The 15,892-nt window shown below is 39.7% G+C and overlaps 1 protein-coding gene across 1 annotated transcript; it reads left to right on the top strand.

The window, feature by feature from the left end:
- Positions 1–711: 711 nt before the first annotated feature.
- Positions 712–2,520, top strand: LOC123398075 (brefeldin A-inhibited guanine nucleotide-exchange protein 5-like). The gene is made up of 6 exons (XM_045092585.1): positions 712–728; positions 837–888; positions 1,580–1,696; positions 1,807–1,943; positions 2,021–2,072; positions 2,401–2,520. The coding sequence occupies exons 1-6, from the start codon at positions 712–714 to the stop codon at positions 2,518–2,520; spliced, it is 495 nt and encodes a 164-aa protein (XP_044948520.1).
- Positions 2,521–15,892: the final 13,372 nt, after the last annotated feature.

Raw genomic sequence — 15,892 nt, 5'->3', positions numbered from 1 at the left:
CTTGACCTCATCACCGGTGCGCGCGAGGGCGGTTATGGGTCAAGGGACATGATAAGACAGTGCGCTGCGGGCTCACCGCCATCCTCTTTTAATTGTACACAAATTTTGCGAGTATTTAAAAAACAATGGGCAAACCTTTTTTCGTCATTTTCTCATAGTCCATTCATGCATGCACTTCTCTTTTGAGTGGCGCAGCAATGCTTGCATTTTATCCTTTGCCGAGTGTCACCAAGACTAGGCATAATCATCAATTTTGGTAGTCTTGATACCCTACTAATTTTACGTGCATATATTTACTTTTTAGAATATTTTTTTAGAAACATAAGATTTATATTGGTTTTCTAAATAGATTTTTTTAAGAGAAAATTTTCTAAATAGTTGACATTTGGATCAACCTCACCTTTTGATGATGGGCTGAAGCCCACCAAACCATATAGGGTTGCCAACCGAACATACATACACAAGCTGTCCCACGGGTGTCTCCCTCATCTCCCTCTACCCTAGCCGCCACTTGCTTCTTCTATCCTCCGGCGGCCTGACTCCTTCACGCAGTTTTCCTCCGATGCTCCACCCCCTCCCCTGTCGCTGCTGAAGTTGCCCTCCGCGTAGTGGCGGGGCATGTACGACCGGCTCCAGGGGCTGCTGTCGCAGGTCGAGGCGCATGCCTGGAGGAGGCCGTCAGGCTGTCTGATACCCGCGAGAAGAGCCTCCATGCCCACCTCCTCCAGGTGATATCCATTCGCTCAACCATCCGCGAGATTCCGTCTAGGGTTTCATCTATTTGGCGCCTGATGATTGATGCTGGTGGCTCTTGTGTTTGCGATTGATGATTGAAGGTGGATGCGAGCAGGGAGAGGTGGAAGAAGGCCTACGTCGAGCTGCCTCCCGGTGCCAACCCCAAGCATGGTTGACGAGCGGCAGCGGCGGCGGCGGCATCTCTCCGTCCTCGCTCATTGCCACGCATGGTTGACGAGGTGTCGCGGGTCCCCTATGGCAGGTGCTCTTCGTCCTCGCTCGCTGTCATGCCTCTTGATTGTTCTTAGAATGTTCAGAAGCGCTGCTCCTTCTAGATCTATTTACTTCTTAGCACAAGTTTTCGCTAGAGTAACTTCTTTTTTCCAATCACGAGTTTGCATGTTAGCATGATGTGCTTAATAAGACAGTCCTGCACAATCTCGATGTCTGTTATATGAATTTTGCTGATGTATCGGCATGCACTTTAGTGACCTATAATCTTAAGTTGCTAACTATGCTACAAATTTTACCTTTCCTGCACAAGATTGATTCAGTGTTTACCTATAATCTGTTATAAGACAGATTTTACCTATAATCCATTATAAGACAGTCCTGCACAAGATTGATTCAGTGTTTAATTTATGAATTTGATGAATGATGGGGAAATTGCAACAGTATTCTCTCACTTGGGCTACCTATTGAATTCAATGTGCTGAAGCATATTAGGCTATTAGCAGATACCAGCAGTGAGCTTAGTTTGGAACATTGGAAGTACCGAGTCACATTTCCGTCATGGTTTGCTATGTTATTTTTATTTATTTAATTTGCCTGCTTATTGATCTAGACACCTGATGCTGATGGAGCTGACAAGACTGAAGAAGAAGAGAACCCTATGATGGAGACTGTTAGAAGTAAATGCATCACTCAGCTGCTGCTACTTGGGGCTATTGACAGTATACAGGTAACAGTTTGTGCTTTATAGATGGATATTAAAATCTGAAACATTCATTGTATGTTCAGGCATTACTTCTGCTCATATATTTAACCAGTGTCTATGGATGAACTTTATAGAAGAGGTATTGGAGCAAACTACAAGCCACACAACAGATCGCAATTATGGATATCCTGCTCTCGCTCCTAGAATTTGCTTCTTCATATAACTCACCATCGAACCTTCGGACAAGGATGCACCATATACCGCCAGAAAGGTAATGCTTGAAGACTACATATATTTTAGCTTCCCACATTGATGTTCCTAACGTTGTGAACTTAATATGATATGTAGGCCACCACTAAATCTTCTTCGCCAGGAGCTAGCTGGAACTATTGCGGAACTGGTCAGTTATGACAATGTCCAATTATTTTGCATGTAACTATTTTTATTTCCAAAAAATAAAATGGTCCACTACATATTTGACATGAATTAATTAATCTATTTTTGTAAAAAATCTCTATCGTTCACTCATGTCTATTTTATTCATCTGATATATTTATCTCCAACAATATTTGTATTATATAAAAAGGTAATACCAAACCATAGTAACATTTTAAGTGAGACGCCATATTATTATTTCAGTGGGAATAGTTCTGCATTGATTTGTATTTTATTTGGACTAGAACTGGATAATAAGTTATTTGAGTTTTGCTGGATGTTCTACTTTACAGGTTTTGTTGCTTTTCGCATCCACGTGGGAATTGGCCTTTACGGTGCAGGATCCAGATTTTGTTGCTTTTCGCATGGCCGCTATATCAGAAACTTCTCAAGGAAATTTGATTTTGCTCTAGCACTTAAGAAGTATAATGGGCAAGAGATTCATTTGAACCTGTGTGGTACTGGGCCTTTACGTTTTGCTTTCCTTAAGAAGTAACCAATGGACTTATGTGTGTATTTATTTTGTTTGCACAACAAGTTAACGTCAACTAGGTCCTTCTAAAGGGTTTATCATAATGAAGTACACCCATTTTAATACAGTTTACATTTAATTAGTTGGTTCGATCTCTTTATAGCTGATACTATCATAAAGAATTTTTTAGCTAATACTATCATAACGAATTTGTGTTCCAATGCAATACAAATTTACTCTACTACAAATTAAGAAGAATCGTACATGGTTTTACATTATGAGGAGCTCACTCACAAACCAGAATACTATCTATTGATTATCGTGTTTTATTATAACTCTTCTTTGTGTCTTCCACTGTTTTGCAGATCAGATTTATTGTTACCGATGATTAATTCTCAACTGAATTAAATAACTCATTTGATTGATTCCCACAGTTGAATTACATGTCATTTTCACATTCTTATATTCATGTGCAGTACCCATGTAGTCGTAGCTGATTGTTTTTTAGTTAAAATGGCTTCGTAGTAATGCATGAATTTTCATTTACTTACTCTCGAAGCCGGGTATGCCCTTTTGTACGGTAGATTAGTCCTTATTGTTTTCATTTATTCCTTCTAATTTGTGTATCACATATATCTATTATTCGATGCTCTCTACCGATCACTGTGATAATCCATATCTTCCCAGTTTTGGCACATCATAGTTTTATGATTAGGTTTATTGTAAACAATTCATAGAGCCTATTTTATTCGTAACATTCTGGAAAGTTCATAGAGAAAAACATAGGACTATGATCTCATTATCATCTTGGATCCTACGGTAATGAGCTATGTTTGTTTGAACCGTACAAAAATGATGGTATTATTCTGCACCGATTTGTATTTTATTCAGACTTGAACTGGGTAATAAGTTATGTGAGTTTCGTTAGATGTTCTACTTTACAGGTCAAATTTTATATTTTAGCCATACAGGCAAACATTTATTTAAAGAAAACTGATCTAATGGTGGCGAGTAGGTAATGCTGCTGTCTTATTGTCATTCATACATATGTTTGTTTCTATAGAGTTTTGTCCATGTCTAATTAAATCTTGATCCTGTAGTACTTGCTGTTTGAGAAATAGACATTGAGGATCACTTTTACATATATTTTATAAACACTGTTGGGATGCTTTGCAGGAGATACTGGACATAATTCCTGACCCGTGACATCATTTTTTTTGCCTTATCTCCATCTCAGAGATCTACCTTTTATCAACAGGTATCTATCAATCCCTTCTACTTGCAAGACAGAAATAATATATGTAGTTCAAATGGTGAAATCCATATAAGTTTTAAGATTATGTCCTGTTAATTGTTCCATTTGCTAGAGAGAGTGATAACTTAAAACTGCTATGGAGCTGATGTAAATTTAGTTGGCCAAAATGGCGCATAAGTTTATTCCTTACTACATATATAAGCCAGTTAATCTTTATTTAGTGCAAGCTACTATTTTCTATAGATTGGAGTGCTGATGAGTCACCCAAAAGGTGTTTGCATTAATGCAGTAACATTCTACATGATACCTACATTATACTGTATCTCTTGATTTTGAATGTGTGCACATGAATTTTAGATGGAAATTTATCGGCCTGGGCTGGGAAGATAATGGAGACTGCTACACATGTTCCTTCGTTCCTCCGGAGCAATAAAGAAGATATGGCAGCTGGGGCTTCAATTGTATCACCCACACTTAGTATACACACATGAATATAGTTACAAGTCAAATCACATATTGTGCTCATTTCGCAATGTAATGTAGTACCAGTTAACTGTTAGTCATTGTAACATGTTTGACTTAGATGAAGCTTCGCTGCACCTTCCATTCTCTTTACGTGCTCATTTTAGTAATAGTTATTAGGTTCTAGGGCTGGAGTTGTAACTGGATGAAGCGTCATTGTAACTGGATTTGTAGTGGAGTTGAAGGCCGAACTATTTTATGTGGTGCATGTTTGTAAAGTTTCTGCAATGATGCCTATTCCTTAAATGACCGGGACTATTTAACATAATTTTTTTTCGTCGGAATTATCTACGATGCCTAGTGTATGAAAACTGTGCAAAAACAAAGCCTGGTCCTAGATAAAAATAGTAATGGGCTGAAATATCAAATATTGATTTGAATGGTTGGGCCTGGCCCATTTAGGCGTCTGATTTGGATTGGGCTAGTAAAATTGTGACCTTATTTTTCAGTCATTGGTGATCCGCCACATCATCAGTTTAGCCACGTGGCTGATGCCATGTCAGCTCCTACGTGGTTCAGGTACACATGTAATGACCAAAAAAATTGGTCAAAGATTTTATGACCTAAGTTTTTTGGTCAAAGAATACTTGACCAAAATATTGAAAAGGTCATGGTTGTTCGTTCTTGACGGCCAACTGTTGACCCTTTGAATTTGGTCAAAAAAAGGTCGTAACATGATACCAATGACGATTCTTTGACCAAAATGGTGGGTCATTATCGATCATATTTCTTGTAGTGACGGTAGATGTGAAGTTTGATGAGACTAACAGTTCACAAGTTGAACAATTGCCAATTGATGTAGGAGATAAGGAACCTTCGGAAGCTATCAAAGATTTGTCCATTAGCAAGATTCGTCCCATGGAGGTGAAGGAAAGCACTTCATCAACTCAAGTGGAAGCTCCATCTTCGCATCAAGGCAAACCAGAAAATGTCAGGAAAGCATCCACAAGCAGTACACGACATGATGAAGGAGAGGAAGAGAAACATCTTGATGATCCACCTCAACCTTCCTGACCACCACCTCAAGGAGAAGATGACTCCAACGGCAATTCTCAAGATGACGATGAAGAAGAAGAAGCTCCTCCATCCAACAAGAAGATGCTTTCAAGAGTTAGAGCAGGAGTGGATAGAGATCATCAGCTGAAACAAATCTAGAACGACATAAACAACGGGAGAATCACTCGCTCTAAAACTCTACTAGCTAACTTTTGTGAGCATTATTCTTTCATATCTAGCATTGAACCCTTGAAGGTATAAGAAGCTCTCCAAGATCCAGATTTGGTGAATGCCATGCATGAAGAGCTACACAACTTTGAGAGGAACTAAGTATGGACACTTTTTGAAAAACCAGAAGGCGAGCAAAATATCATTGGTACAAGATGGGTGTTTCAGAACAAGCAGGATGAAGGCGGACAAGTTGTACGCAACAAAGCACGTCTCGTAGCCCAAGGATACATGCAAGTCGAAGGTATGGACTATGATGAGACTTATGCTCCTGTTGCTAGACTTGAAGACATTCGTATTCTTCTAGCTTATGCCAATCAACATGATATAACTCTCTACCAAATGGATATTAAAAGTGACTTTCTCAATGGAGAAATGAAGAGAAAGTTTATGTTAAGCAACCTCCTGGTTTTGTGAACCCTAAGAAACCTGATCATGTTTACAAACTTCGTAAAGCTTTACATGGTCTTAAACAAGCACCTAGAGCTTGGTACAAATGCCTAACGAAGTTTCTCGTTGAAAAGGTTTTGAGATTGGAAAAATTGATGCAACCTTATTCACTAAAAGAGTAAATGGCGAACTATTTCTTGTCAAATATATGTGGATGATATTATCTTTGGCTCTATGCTACCTCTTGAGCTTGTGTTGGTTTTTCCCTTGAAGAGGAAAGGGTGATGCAGCACAATAGTAGTAAGTATTTCCCTCAGTTTGAGAACCAAGGTATCAATCCAGTAGGAGTATCAAGGCAAGTCACCAATGTACCTGCGCAAAAACAAACAAACTTGCACGCAACGCTATAAAGGGGTTGTCAATCCCTTCACGATTAATTACAAGGTGAGATCTGAAGGTGGAAAGTGCAAGAAAGTAAAAGTGTAGAGCTGAAAATATGATGTGAAGTAGACCTGGGGGCCATAGTGTTCACTAGAGGCTTCTCTCATGATAGCAAATATTACAGTGGGTTAACGAATTGCTGTCGAGCAATTGATAGAACCGCACAAAGTCATGATGATATCTAAGGCAATGATCATACATATAGGCATCACGTCCAAGACAAGTAGACCGATACTTTCTGCATCTACTTCAGTTACTCCACACATTGACCGCTATCCAGCATGCATCTAGTATATTGAGTTCATAACAAACAGAGTAACGCCATAAGCAAGATGACATGATGTAGAGGGATAAATTCATGCAATAGATATAAACCCCATATTTTTACCCTTGATGGAAACAACACGATGCGTGCCTCGCTACCCCTTCTGTCACTGGGTGTGGACTCCGCAAGGTATGAACCCAAAACCAAGCACTTCTCCCATTGCAAGAATTATAGATCAAGTTGGGCAAACGAAAACCACAACTCGAAGAGAATTACAAGGATACGAAATCATGCATATAAGAGGTCAGAGGAACCTCAAATAATAATCATAGGTAATCCAATCATGAATCCACAATTCATCGGATCTCGACAAACACACCGCAAAAGAAGATTACATCGAATAGATCTCCATGAAGATCATGGATAACTTTGTATTGAAGATCCAAGAGAGAGAAGAAGCCATCTAGCTACTAGCTATGGACCCGAAGGTCTATGGTGAACTACTCAGGCATCATCAGAGAGGCAATGGTGTTGATGAAGAAGCCCTCTGTATCCGAATCCCCCCAACGGCAGGGCACCACAACATGCCCCAGATGGGATCTTGCGGAGATAGAATCTTGCGGCGGCGGAAAAGTATTTTCGTGGCTCTCTCCCGTGGTTTCAGTTTTTTAGGGAATTTATAGGCGGAAGAAGTAGGGCAAAGGAGCCTCAGGGTGCCCACAAGCCTGCTAGCCGCGCCCCCCAGGCCGCGCCTAGGGGGCTTGTGGCCTCCTCTGAAGTCCTTTGCCTTGGTTCTCAAGTTCCCTGTGTATATTCTGTTACGGAAAAAGTCATTCCGAAGGTTTTATTCTGTTTGGACTCCGTTTAATATTCTTCTCTGAAAAGGGTCAAAACACGGAAAAAACGGGAACTGGCACTTGGCACTGAGTTAATAGGTTAGTCCAAGAAAAGATATAAAATGCATACAAAACATCCAAAGTTGACAAGATAATAACATGGAACCATAAAAAATTATAGATACGTTGGAGACGTATCACTCTACTAACCCGCATTTTAGTGAAAAGTTTGGAAAGCTGATGTTAGAGAAGTACGAGATGTCCAGGATGAGTGAACATAAGTTCTTCCTTGGATTGCAAATCAAACAATCGAGAGGAGGTACATTCATCTCTCAAACCAAGTACACCAAGGACTTGATCAGGAAGTTTAACATGCATGAATGCAAAGGTATGAGAACCCCCATGCCTACTAGTGGACATCTTGACCTCATTAAGGATAATGCACCCGTTGATCAAAAGGTTTATCGATCAATGATTGGGTCATTGTTATATCTATGTGCCTCTCGTCCTGATATCATGCTAAGTGTATGCATGTGTGCTCCCTATCAAGTAGCACCTAAAGAGTGTCCTCTATTGGTTGTGAAAAGGATAGTGAGATACCTTATACATACACCAAACTTTGGCATATGGTATCCCAAGGGATCTTCTTTTGATCTTGTTGGCTATTCTGACTCGGACTAGATTGGAGACAAGGTTCATAGAAAATCCACCTCGGGTACATGTCAATTTCTTGGGAGAACTCTTGTCTCTTGGACATCCAAGAAACAAAACTCGGTATCCTTATCAACTGCTGAAGCTGAATACATTGCCGCTGGATCATGTTGTGCTCAATTACTATGGATGTCTCAAACGCTTAAGGATTATGGCATTCATGTTAGAAAAGTCCCATTGTTGTGTGACAATGAAAGTGCTATTAATATTGCATGTAATCATGTGCAACATTCTAGAACCAAGCACATCCAAGTGTGACATCATTTCATCCATGATCATGTTGCCAAAGGAGATACCGATCTCAGGCATGTTCATACTGACAAACAACTGGCTGACATTTTCACCAAACCACTTGATGAGAAAGGGTTCTGTCATTTGAGGAGTGAGTTGAACATCATTGATGCTTCAGACTTTAGTTAGACTCACTCGGATGCATGCAAGGGCATGATCTTGACTGTTCCTTGATTCCATTGATATGACTATCTTATGTCTTGGAAACTATGCTCCCTTGTATTGCATCTAACTTTTTGTAGGTACTTGGAATAAATACACTCCACAAGATTTCAAACCAACTCACATCAAAAGCAATCTTGATATGGCCAAGTATCAACAACCTTTTCTTCGGAGATGAAGGAAGAAGAAAACAAAATCATATCCTTGACAATTCTGTGATATTTAATTTCACTCATGTCATTTGGATATATTATGTTCCTCCTTGCATGACTAACCATTGTAGGTGAAAAGTGAACCAAAATGCCATGGATAGCTCCCAACTCAAGATGATCATCATCAACATTGAGCATCCACAACAAGTTCACCTACATGCTACGTCATCAACATCACTCGAAGGTATGTAGTCATATCCTTGATAAAGCTTTGCACCAAGTCATGAGGTAAAGCAAATCAAGTGATATGAAGACATTGAAATGCTTAATCGAAAAATGGCAACCCCATTTCGCGCTTAACGGTGAGTATGACTTATTATCAAGCATCCTTGCTTGACTCCTCAAGTCAAATACTCTAATATAGGTGACCTAGTCACCGCCCCACATATAGATGCAGAATACCATATGGTTCACATTTGATCTTTAACATTCTTAGAACCATTCCACTCTCATCTATATGTGTGTATTATAAAAAATCCCTTATTCTTCTTACTTTTGTTTAACTGTCTCATCTGGAATTATCATTCTTTTGGATTCTTGACCTTTGGAAACAATTATTTAAATCAATCTAATTTCTGTTAAAGAGTTGACTATCATTGCAACTCGGTTTCACCGAATTGGGAAACTCGATCCAACCGATATCTCCAAGAGGCCTAAATATCAATCTCGGTTCTACTAAATCATTATGCCTTGGTGACCCTGATTTTTCTGACTTTGTTGCTCTGATAATTTCTTTCAGACTATTCACTTAAGGGGAGACAACTTCTATAGGGGGAGAAAAATCTCAGTGATCCCATGCAATATAAGAGTGAGAATGCTCTAGGATCCCTAACTTAGGGGGAGATCATTCAAGGAACTCTTATCCATACATAAGGGGCAGAACTTTCAATGAACCCTACAAAAAATAGAGAAGTACCCAGGATCCTCTTTATTCTCTCAATGAGCCCTTACCCTCTGACCTTTCTTTTTGGTAATTGTGCCAAAGGAGGAGAAATATCATCAAAGCTTCCATTTAGTGAACCTATTTATAGGGGACAAATACCATCAAATACTATCAAGAAGCTTATACAAAAGAGGGAGCAACAACACTAAGGGAGATACTTGTATCAAACCCTACACATTAAGGGGGGGAGAGATAAATATCGTTGAATTGGCTTTATTGGTTTGAACTTATTTTCCCTACCTACTCCCAATAGCTACATGCCATGATTTAGGGGGAGAAGAAACTTTACATACTCAATTTAGGGGAGAAAAAGTTCTTGTTACTTGGAGACATATTCTTTCATCAAATTCTATCTTAACTATGTTTTCAATTTCTTGGTACTTTTGAGTTTCTTTGCATCTTTACAACAGGGTAATCTTGTGTTATCTAACATTTGTTTTTCCATGTGTGCTCCTATGTCAAGACGCTCAACATCCTCAAGGTAAGTATATGCATCATATCCTTGTTCATGATGACCTCTTATTTCTTGCACATATTGTTTGCAAGAGGGAGTCTTGAACATGGAAGTCTTTCATTCACATATGTTTGATGCATATAGCCAAGATTCCTATGATTTGTCTTGTCCTTCTACCTTGTGTGTGCCCATGCATTCCAAAGCAACTATCCTTTAAAGGGATTGCACACATTTAGGGAGAGCTTGTACCGGCCATATTTCCTTCAAAGCTGTCATATCCTTATGAGTATCTTTATTTGAAGCTTTGATAGCATGTTGTCATGAATTACCAAAATAGGGGAGATTGAAAGCACATACATTATCTTGGTGATTTTGATAATTCATGACAACATATATTGTCTCTTGGAAAAACACTTTTACCTAGATATTTCAGGATTAGTCCATGTAGAACTATGGCTTAAGGTTTATGTGGAGATGCCCCTAGATGCAAGAAAGGAATAATACAGGCTCAAGCTTCAAGCTAGAATACTCTTCATTTTATATTTGTGAGAAATCAATTTTGAGTCGATAGGAAAGCCAATACGATTAAAAGGGGGTGAGGTAGTAAAATGAACTGATTGCTCAAATGCTCAAAGTTAGCCACCAAAACACTCAGTCATTTTCCCCACATTTCCCCTCTGTCAAGTTCAACATTCACAAATTCGGTGTCACCGACATTTCCATATCGGACCCACCGAGTTTGAACCTTAGACAGAACCCTAGCCATTCCCACCAAATTGGTGCAACCAAATCTGCATCGGTGGTACCGAGTTCAGCGTGACCAACATTATGTTGCCAAGATAAACAAAAACGGAATTTCCGAGTTTGAGTATCGGTGCCACCAAGATTTTCCATCTGACCGTTAGTCACATTTTTGGTGCAACCGAGTTGTGTATATCGGTCTCACCGAGATTCAAAAGTTCACACCTTTAGTGCTACTCGGTACCACCGAGTTTGCAACTTCGGTGTCATCGAGTTTGCTCTTTTGTGTGTAACGGTAGGATTTTGGCTGCTGCCTATATATACCCCTTCACCCACCTCTCATTCGTGGGAGAATCACTGGGAACACACACTTCATTTCCAGATCCATTTTCTAAGAGAGAACCACCTACTCATGTGTTGAGACCAAGATATTCCAATCCAATCATTTGAAACTTGCTCTCTAGCCTCCCCAAAATCCTTTCCACCAAATCAACCTCTCCTGCCCATGCATATTTTGTGAGAGACTAATTTGTGTTGAGGAGACTATCTTTAGAAGCACAAGGGCAAGGATTTCATTGATCTACCCCATATATTACCTTTTGGAGGATGGTGCCTCCTAGATTGGTTAGGTGTCGCTTGGGAGCCTCCTACTTTGTGTTGTGGAGTTGAACCAAGATGTTTGTAAGGGCAAGGAGATCGCCTACTTCATGAAGATCTACCGTGAGTAAGGCTAGTCCTCTATGGATGGAAGCCGTGGTCGGATAGACAAGGCCGCTTCTTTGTGGACCCTCCGTGGGTGGAGCACTTCGTGGACTCTCGTAGCCGTTACCCTCCGTGGGTTGAAGTCTCTACTAACATGGACGTACGATAGCGCCACCTATGGGAACCATGCCAAATATCGTCGTGTCAACCTCATGCGTTTGATCTCCCTACCTTACTACTCTACATTACACTTGCATGTTTTACTTTCCGATTCTATACTCTTAGAACTGCATGTGTAGGGTGACCTAGACTTGTTACAACTGCTAGATTTTTTCCCTCCTAGAAATTAGGCTAGACTAGAATTTTTATCTTGACAAGTAGTCTATTCACCCCCTCCAGACACATCTTCTATCGATCCCTCAGAAGTGTTTCCAAAGTTGATGTGATCACCATTGCACACTCCCTCGGGATTAGTGTTAAACTTAAATGTTGTTTTGGTTTGCGTTGAGGATGAACATGATTGGATCGTGTTTATTGCAATACGATTACTCATTTAAAGAGAATAATGGTTACTCTGTTTACTTGAATAATACCTTCAATAGTCATGCACCTGATATGAATCGTTTACTGAATCTTGATTGTAGTGATACACATTTTCATAATATTGATGCCAAAAGATACAAAGTAGTAATGATAGTACCACTTACTTATGGCACTGCCGCTTAAGTCATATTGGAATAAAACGCATGAAGAAGCTCCATGGTGATGGATCTTTGGACTCATTCGATTTTGAATCGTTTGAGGCATGCAAACGATGCCTATTGGTGTAAAACGCATGAAGAAACCCCATGCAGATGGATATTTTGGGCTCACTTGATTTCGAATCACTTTAAACATGCAAATCATGCCACATGGGCAAGATGACTGAAGGCCTCGTTTTCTTGTGAGATGGAACGAGCAAGTGACTTACTGGAAATAATACATGTTGATGTATGTACTCCAATGAGTGTCGAGGCACACAGTGGATATCGTTATGTTCTTACTTCACTAATGATTTGAGTAGATACATGTGTATTTTCTTGATGAGTCACAAGTCCGAAATGTTGAAAAGTTCAAGCAATTTCAGAGTGAAGTTGAAGATCGTCGTGACAAGAGGATAACATGTCTACGATGTGAGCGTAGAGGTGAATATCTGAGTTATGAGTTTGGCATACATTTAAGACAATGTGGAAATTGTTTCACAACTCATTTCACCTGGAACACCATAGTGTGATGGTGTGTCCGAACGCCATAGTCGTACCCTATTGGCTATGGTGCGTACTATGATGTCTCTTATCAAATTACCACTATCGTTTAGGGGTTATGCATTAGAGACAACTACATTCACATTAAAAGGGGCACCATATAATTCTGTTGAGATGAAACCATATGAACTATGGTTTAGAGAAACCTAAGTTGTCATTTCTTAAACTTTGGGGCTGCGATGCTTATATCAAAAGGCTTCAGCCTGATGAGCTCAAATCCAAAGCGGATAAATGCATCTTCATAGGATATCCCAAGGAATCAGTTGGGTATACTTCCTATCTTAGATCCGAAAGCAAAGTGTTTGTTGATGAAAACGGATCCTTTCTCGAGAAATAGTTTCTCTCGAAAGAATTGAGTGGGAGGATGGTGGAACTTGATGAAGTTTTTTGAACCGTCTCTTCAACCAGAGACTAGAAGGGCGCATGAAGTTGTTCCTATGGCGCCTACACGAGTTCAATTGGAAGCTGATGATGGTGATCATGAAGCTTCAGATCAAGTTACTACCAAACATCGTAGGTCGACAAGGACACATACTGCTCTAGAGTGGTCCGGTAATCCTGTCTTGGAGGTCATGTTGTTAGACAACAATGAACCTACGACCGAAGGAGAAGCGATGGTGGACCCCGATTCCAACAAATGGGTGGAGGCCAATAAATCCGAGACAGGATCCATGTATGTAAACAAAGTGTGGACTTTGGAAGAATTATTTGATGGTTGTAAGGCTATTAAGTACAAATGGATCTTTAAAAAGGAAGAGAATTGATGATGGTGAATGTCAACATTTAGAAAGCTCAGCTTGTCGCAAAAAGTTTTCTAACAAGTTCAAGGAGTTACCTACGATGAGACTTTCTCACCTGTAGCGATGCTAAAGTCTGTTGGAATTATGTTAGCAATTGCTGCATTTTTTAATTATGAAATCTTGCAGATGGATGTCAAAACATTGTTTCCTCGACGGTTTCCTTGGGGAAAGGTTGTATGTGATACAGCCAAAAGGTTTTGTTGATCTTAAGGATGCTAAAAAGTATGCAAGCTCCAGCAATCCTTCTATGGACTGGAGCAAGCATCTTGGAGTTGGAATATACGCTTTGATGAGATGATCAAAGCTTTTTGGATTTATACAAAGTTTATGAGAAACTTGTATTTCCAAGAAAGTGAGTGGGAGCACTATAGAATTTCTGATAAGTATATGTCGTTGACATATTTTTGATCGGAAATGATGTAGGATTTCTGTAAAGCATATTGGGTTGTTCGAAAGGAGTTTTTTGAAGGAAAACCTAGATTAAGCTACTTGAACATTGAGCATCAAGATCTATAGAGATAGATCAAGACGCTTGATAAAAATTTAAATGAATACATACCTTGACAAGTTTTTGAAGGAGTTCAAAATTTGTCGATCAAAGAAGGAGTTCTTGGCTGTGTTGTAGGGTGTGATTTTGAGTAAAGACTCAAAATTCGACCATGACAGAAAAAAGAGAAGGACGAAGGTAGTAGTAGGCTCTATAGTATGCTCTATAGTATGCTATGCTGTGTACCGCACCTGATATGTGCCTTGCCGTCAGTTTGTCAAAGGGTACACGAGTGATCCAGGAATGGATCAGTGGACAACGGTCAAGATTATCCTTAGTAACTTGAGGATTAAGGAAATGTTTCTTGATCATGGAGGTGATAAAAGAGTTTTTCATAAATGGTTACCTTGATGCAAGCTTTGACACCAATCCGTATGACTCTGAGTAGCAGACCGGATTCATATAATGGGACGGTCCTTTGCAATAGTTCCAAATGGAGCGTGGTAACAGTATCTGTAGTACGACACAGAGATTGTTAAAGCACATGCGGATCTGAAAGGTTCAGACCCGTTGACTAAAACCTCTCTCACAAGCAAAACATGATAAACCCCAGAACTCATTGTTTGTGGATTACATAGTGCTGTGAACTAGATTATTGACTCTAGTGCAAGTTGGAGACAGTTGGAAATATACCTTAGAGGCAATAATAAATTAGTTATTATTTTATTTCCTTGTTCATGATAATCGTTTATTATCCATGCTATAATTGTATTGATTGGAAACTCAAATACATAAGTGGATACATAGACAACACATTGTCCCTAATGAGCCTCTAAGGACTGGCTCGTTGATAAAAGATAGTCAAGGTTTCCCGGCCATAGACATGAGTTGTCATTTCATAACGGGATCACATCTTTCAGAGAATGATGTGATGAAAAAGACCCAAACTATGAACATAACATGTGATCGTGTCAGTTTACTACTACTGTTTTCTGTATGTCAAGTATGTGCTTCTATGACCATGAGATCATGCAACTCCTGGGCACCAGAGGAGTGCCTTATGTGTATCAAATTTCACAACGTATCTGGGTGACTATAAAGGTACTCTACAGGATTCTCCGAAGGTGTGTGTTGGTTGGCTTGAGTCGAGACTAAGACTTGTCACTCCGTATGATAGAGAGGTATCTCTGGGCCCACTCAGTAATATAATATCACAATGAGCTTGCAAGCAATGTGACTAAAGAGTTAGTCACGGGATCTTGTATTACGGAACTAGTAAAGACACTTGCCGAAACGATACTGAACTAGGTATGAAGATACCGACAATCGAATCTCACGCAAGTAACATACCAACGGACAAAGGGGACAGTATACAGGATTGATTGAATCCTGGACATCGTGGTTCGACCGATAAAGATCTTTGTAGAATATGTAGGAGCCAATATGGGCATCGAGGTCCCACTATTGGTTATTGACCAGAGAGTGTCTCAGGTCATGTCTACATAGTTTTCGAACCCGTAGGGTGTGCATACTTAAGGTTCGGTGATGATTGGGTATTAATGAGTTATGTGTG

This window comes from Hordeum vulgare, chromosome 1H (assembly GCF_904849725.1).
Source record: "Hordeum vulgare subsp. vulgare chromosome 1H, MorexV3_pseudomolecules_assembly, whole genome shotgun sequence".
NCBI classification, from domain to species: Eukaryota; Viridiplantae; Streptophyta; class Magnoliopsida; order Poales; family Poaceae; genus Hordeum; species Hordeum vulgare.
Note: the sequence above shows the minus strand (reverse complement) of the source record. Positions and strands in the feature narration are given on the sequence as shown.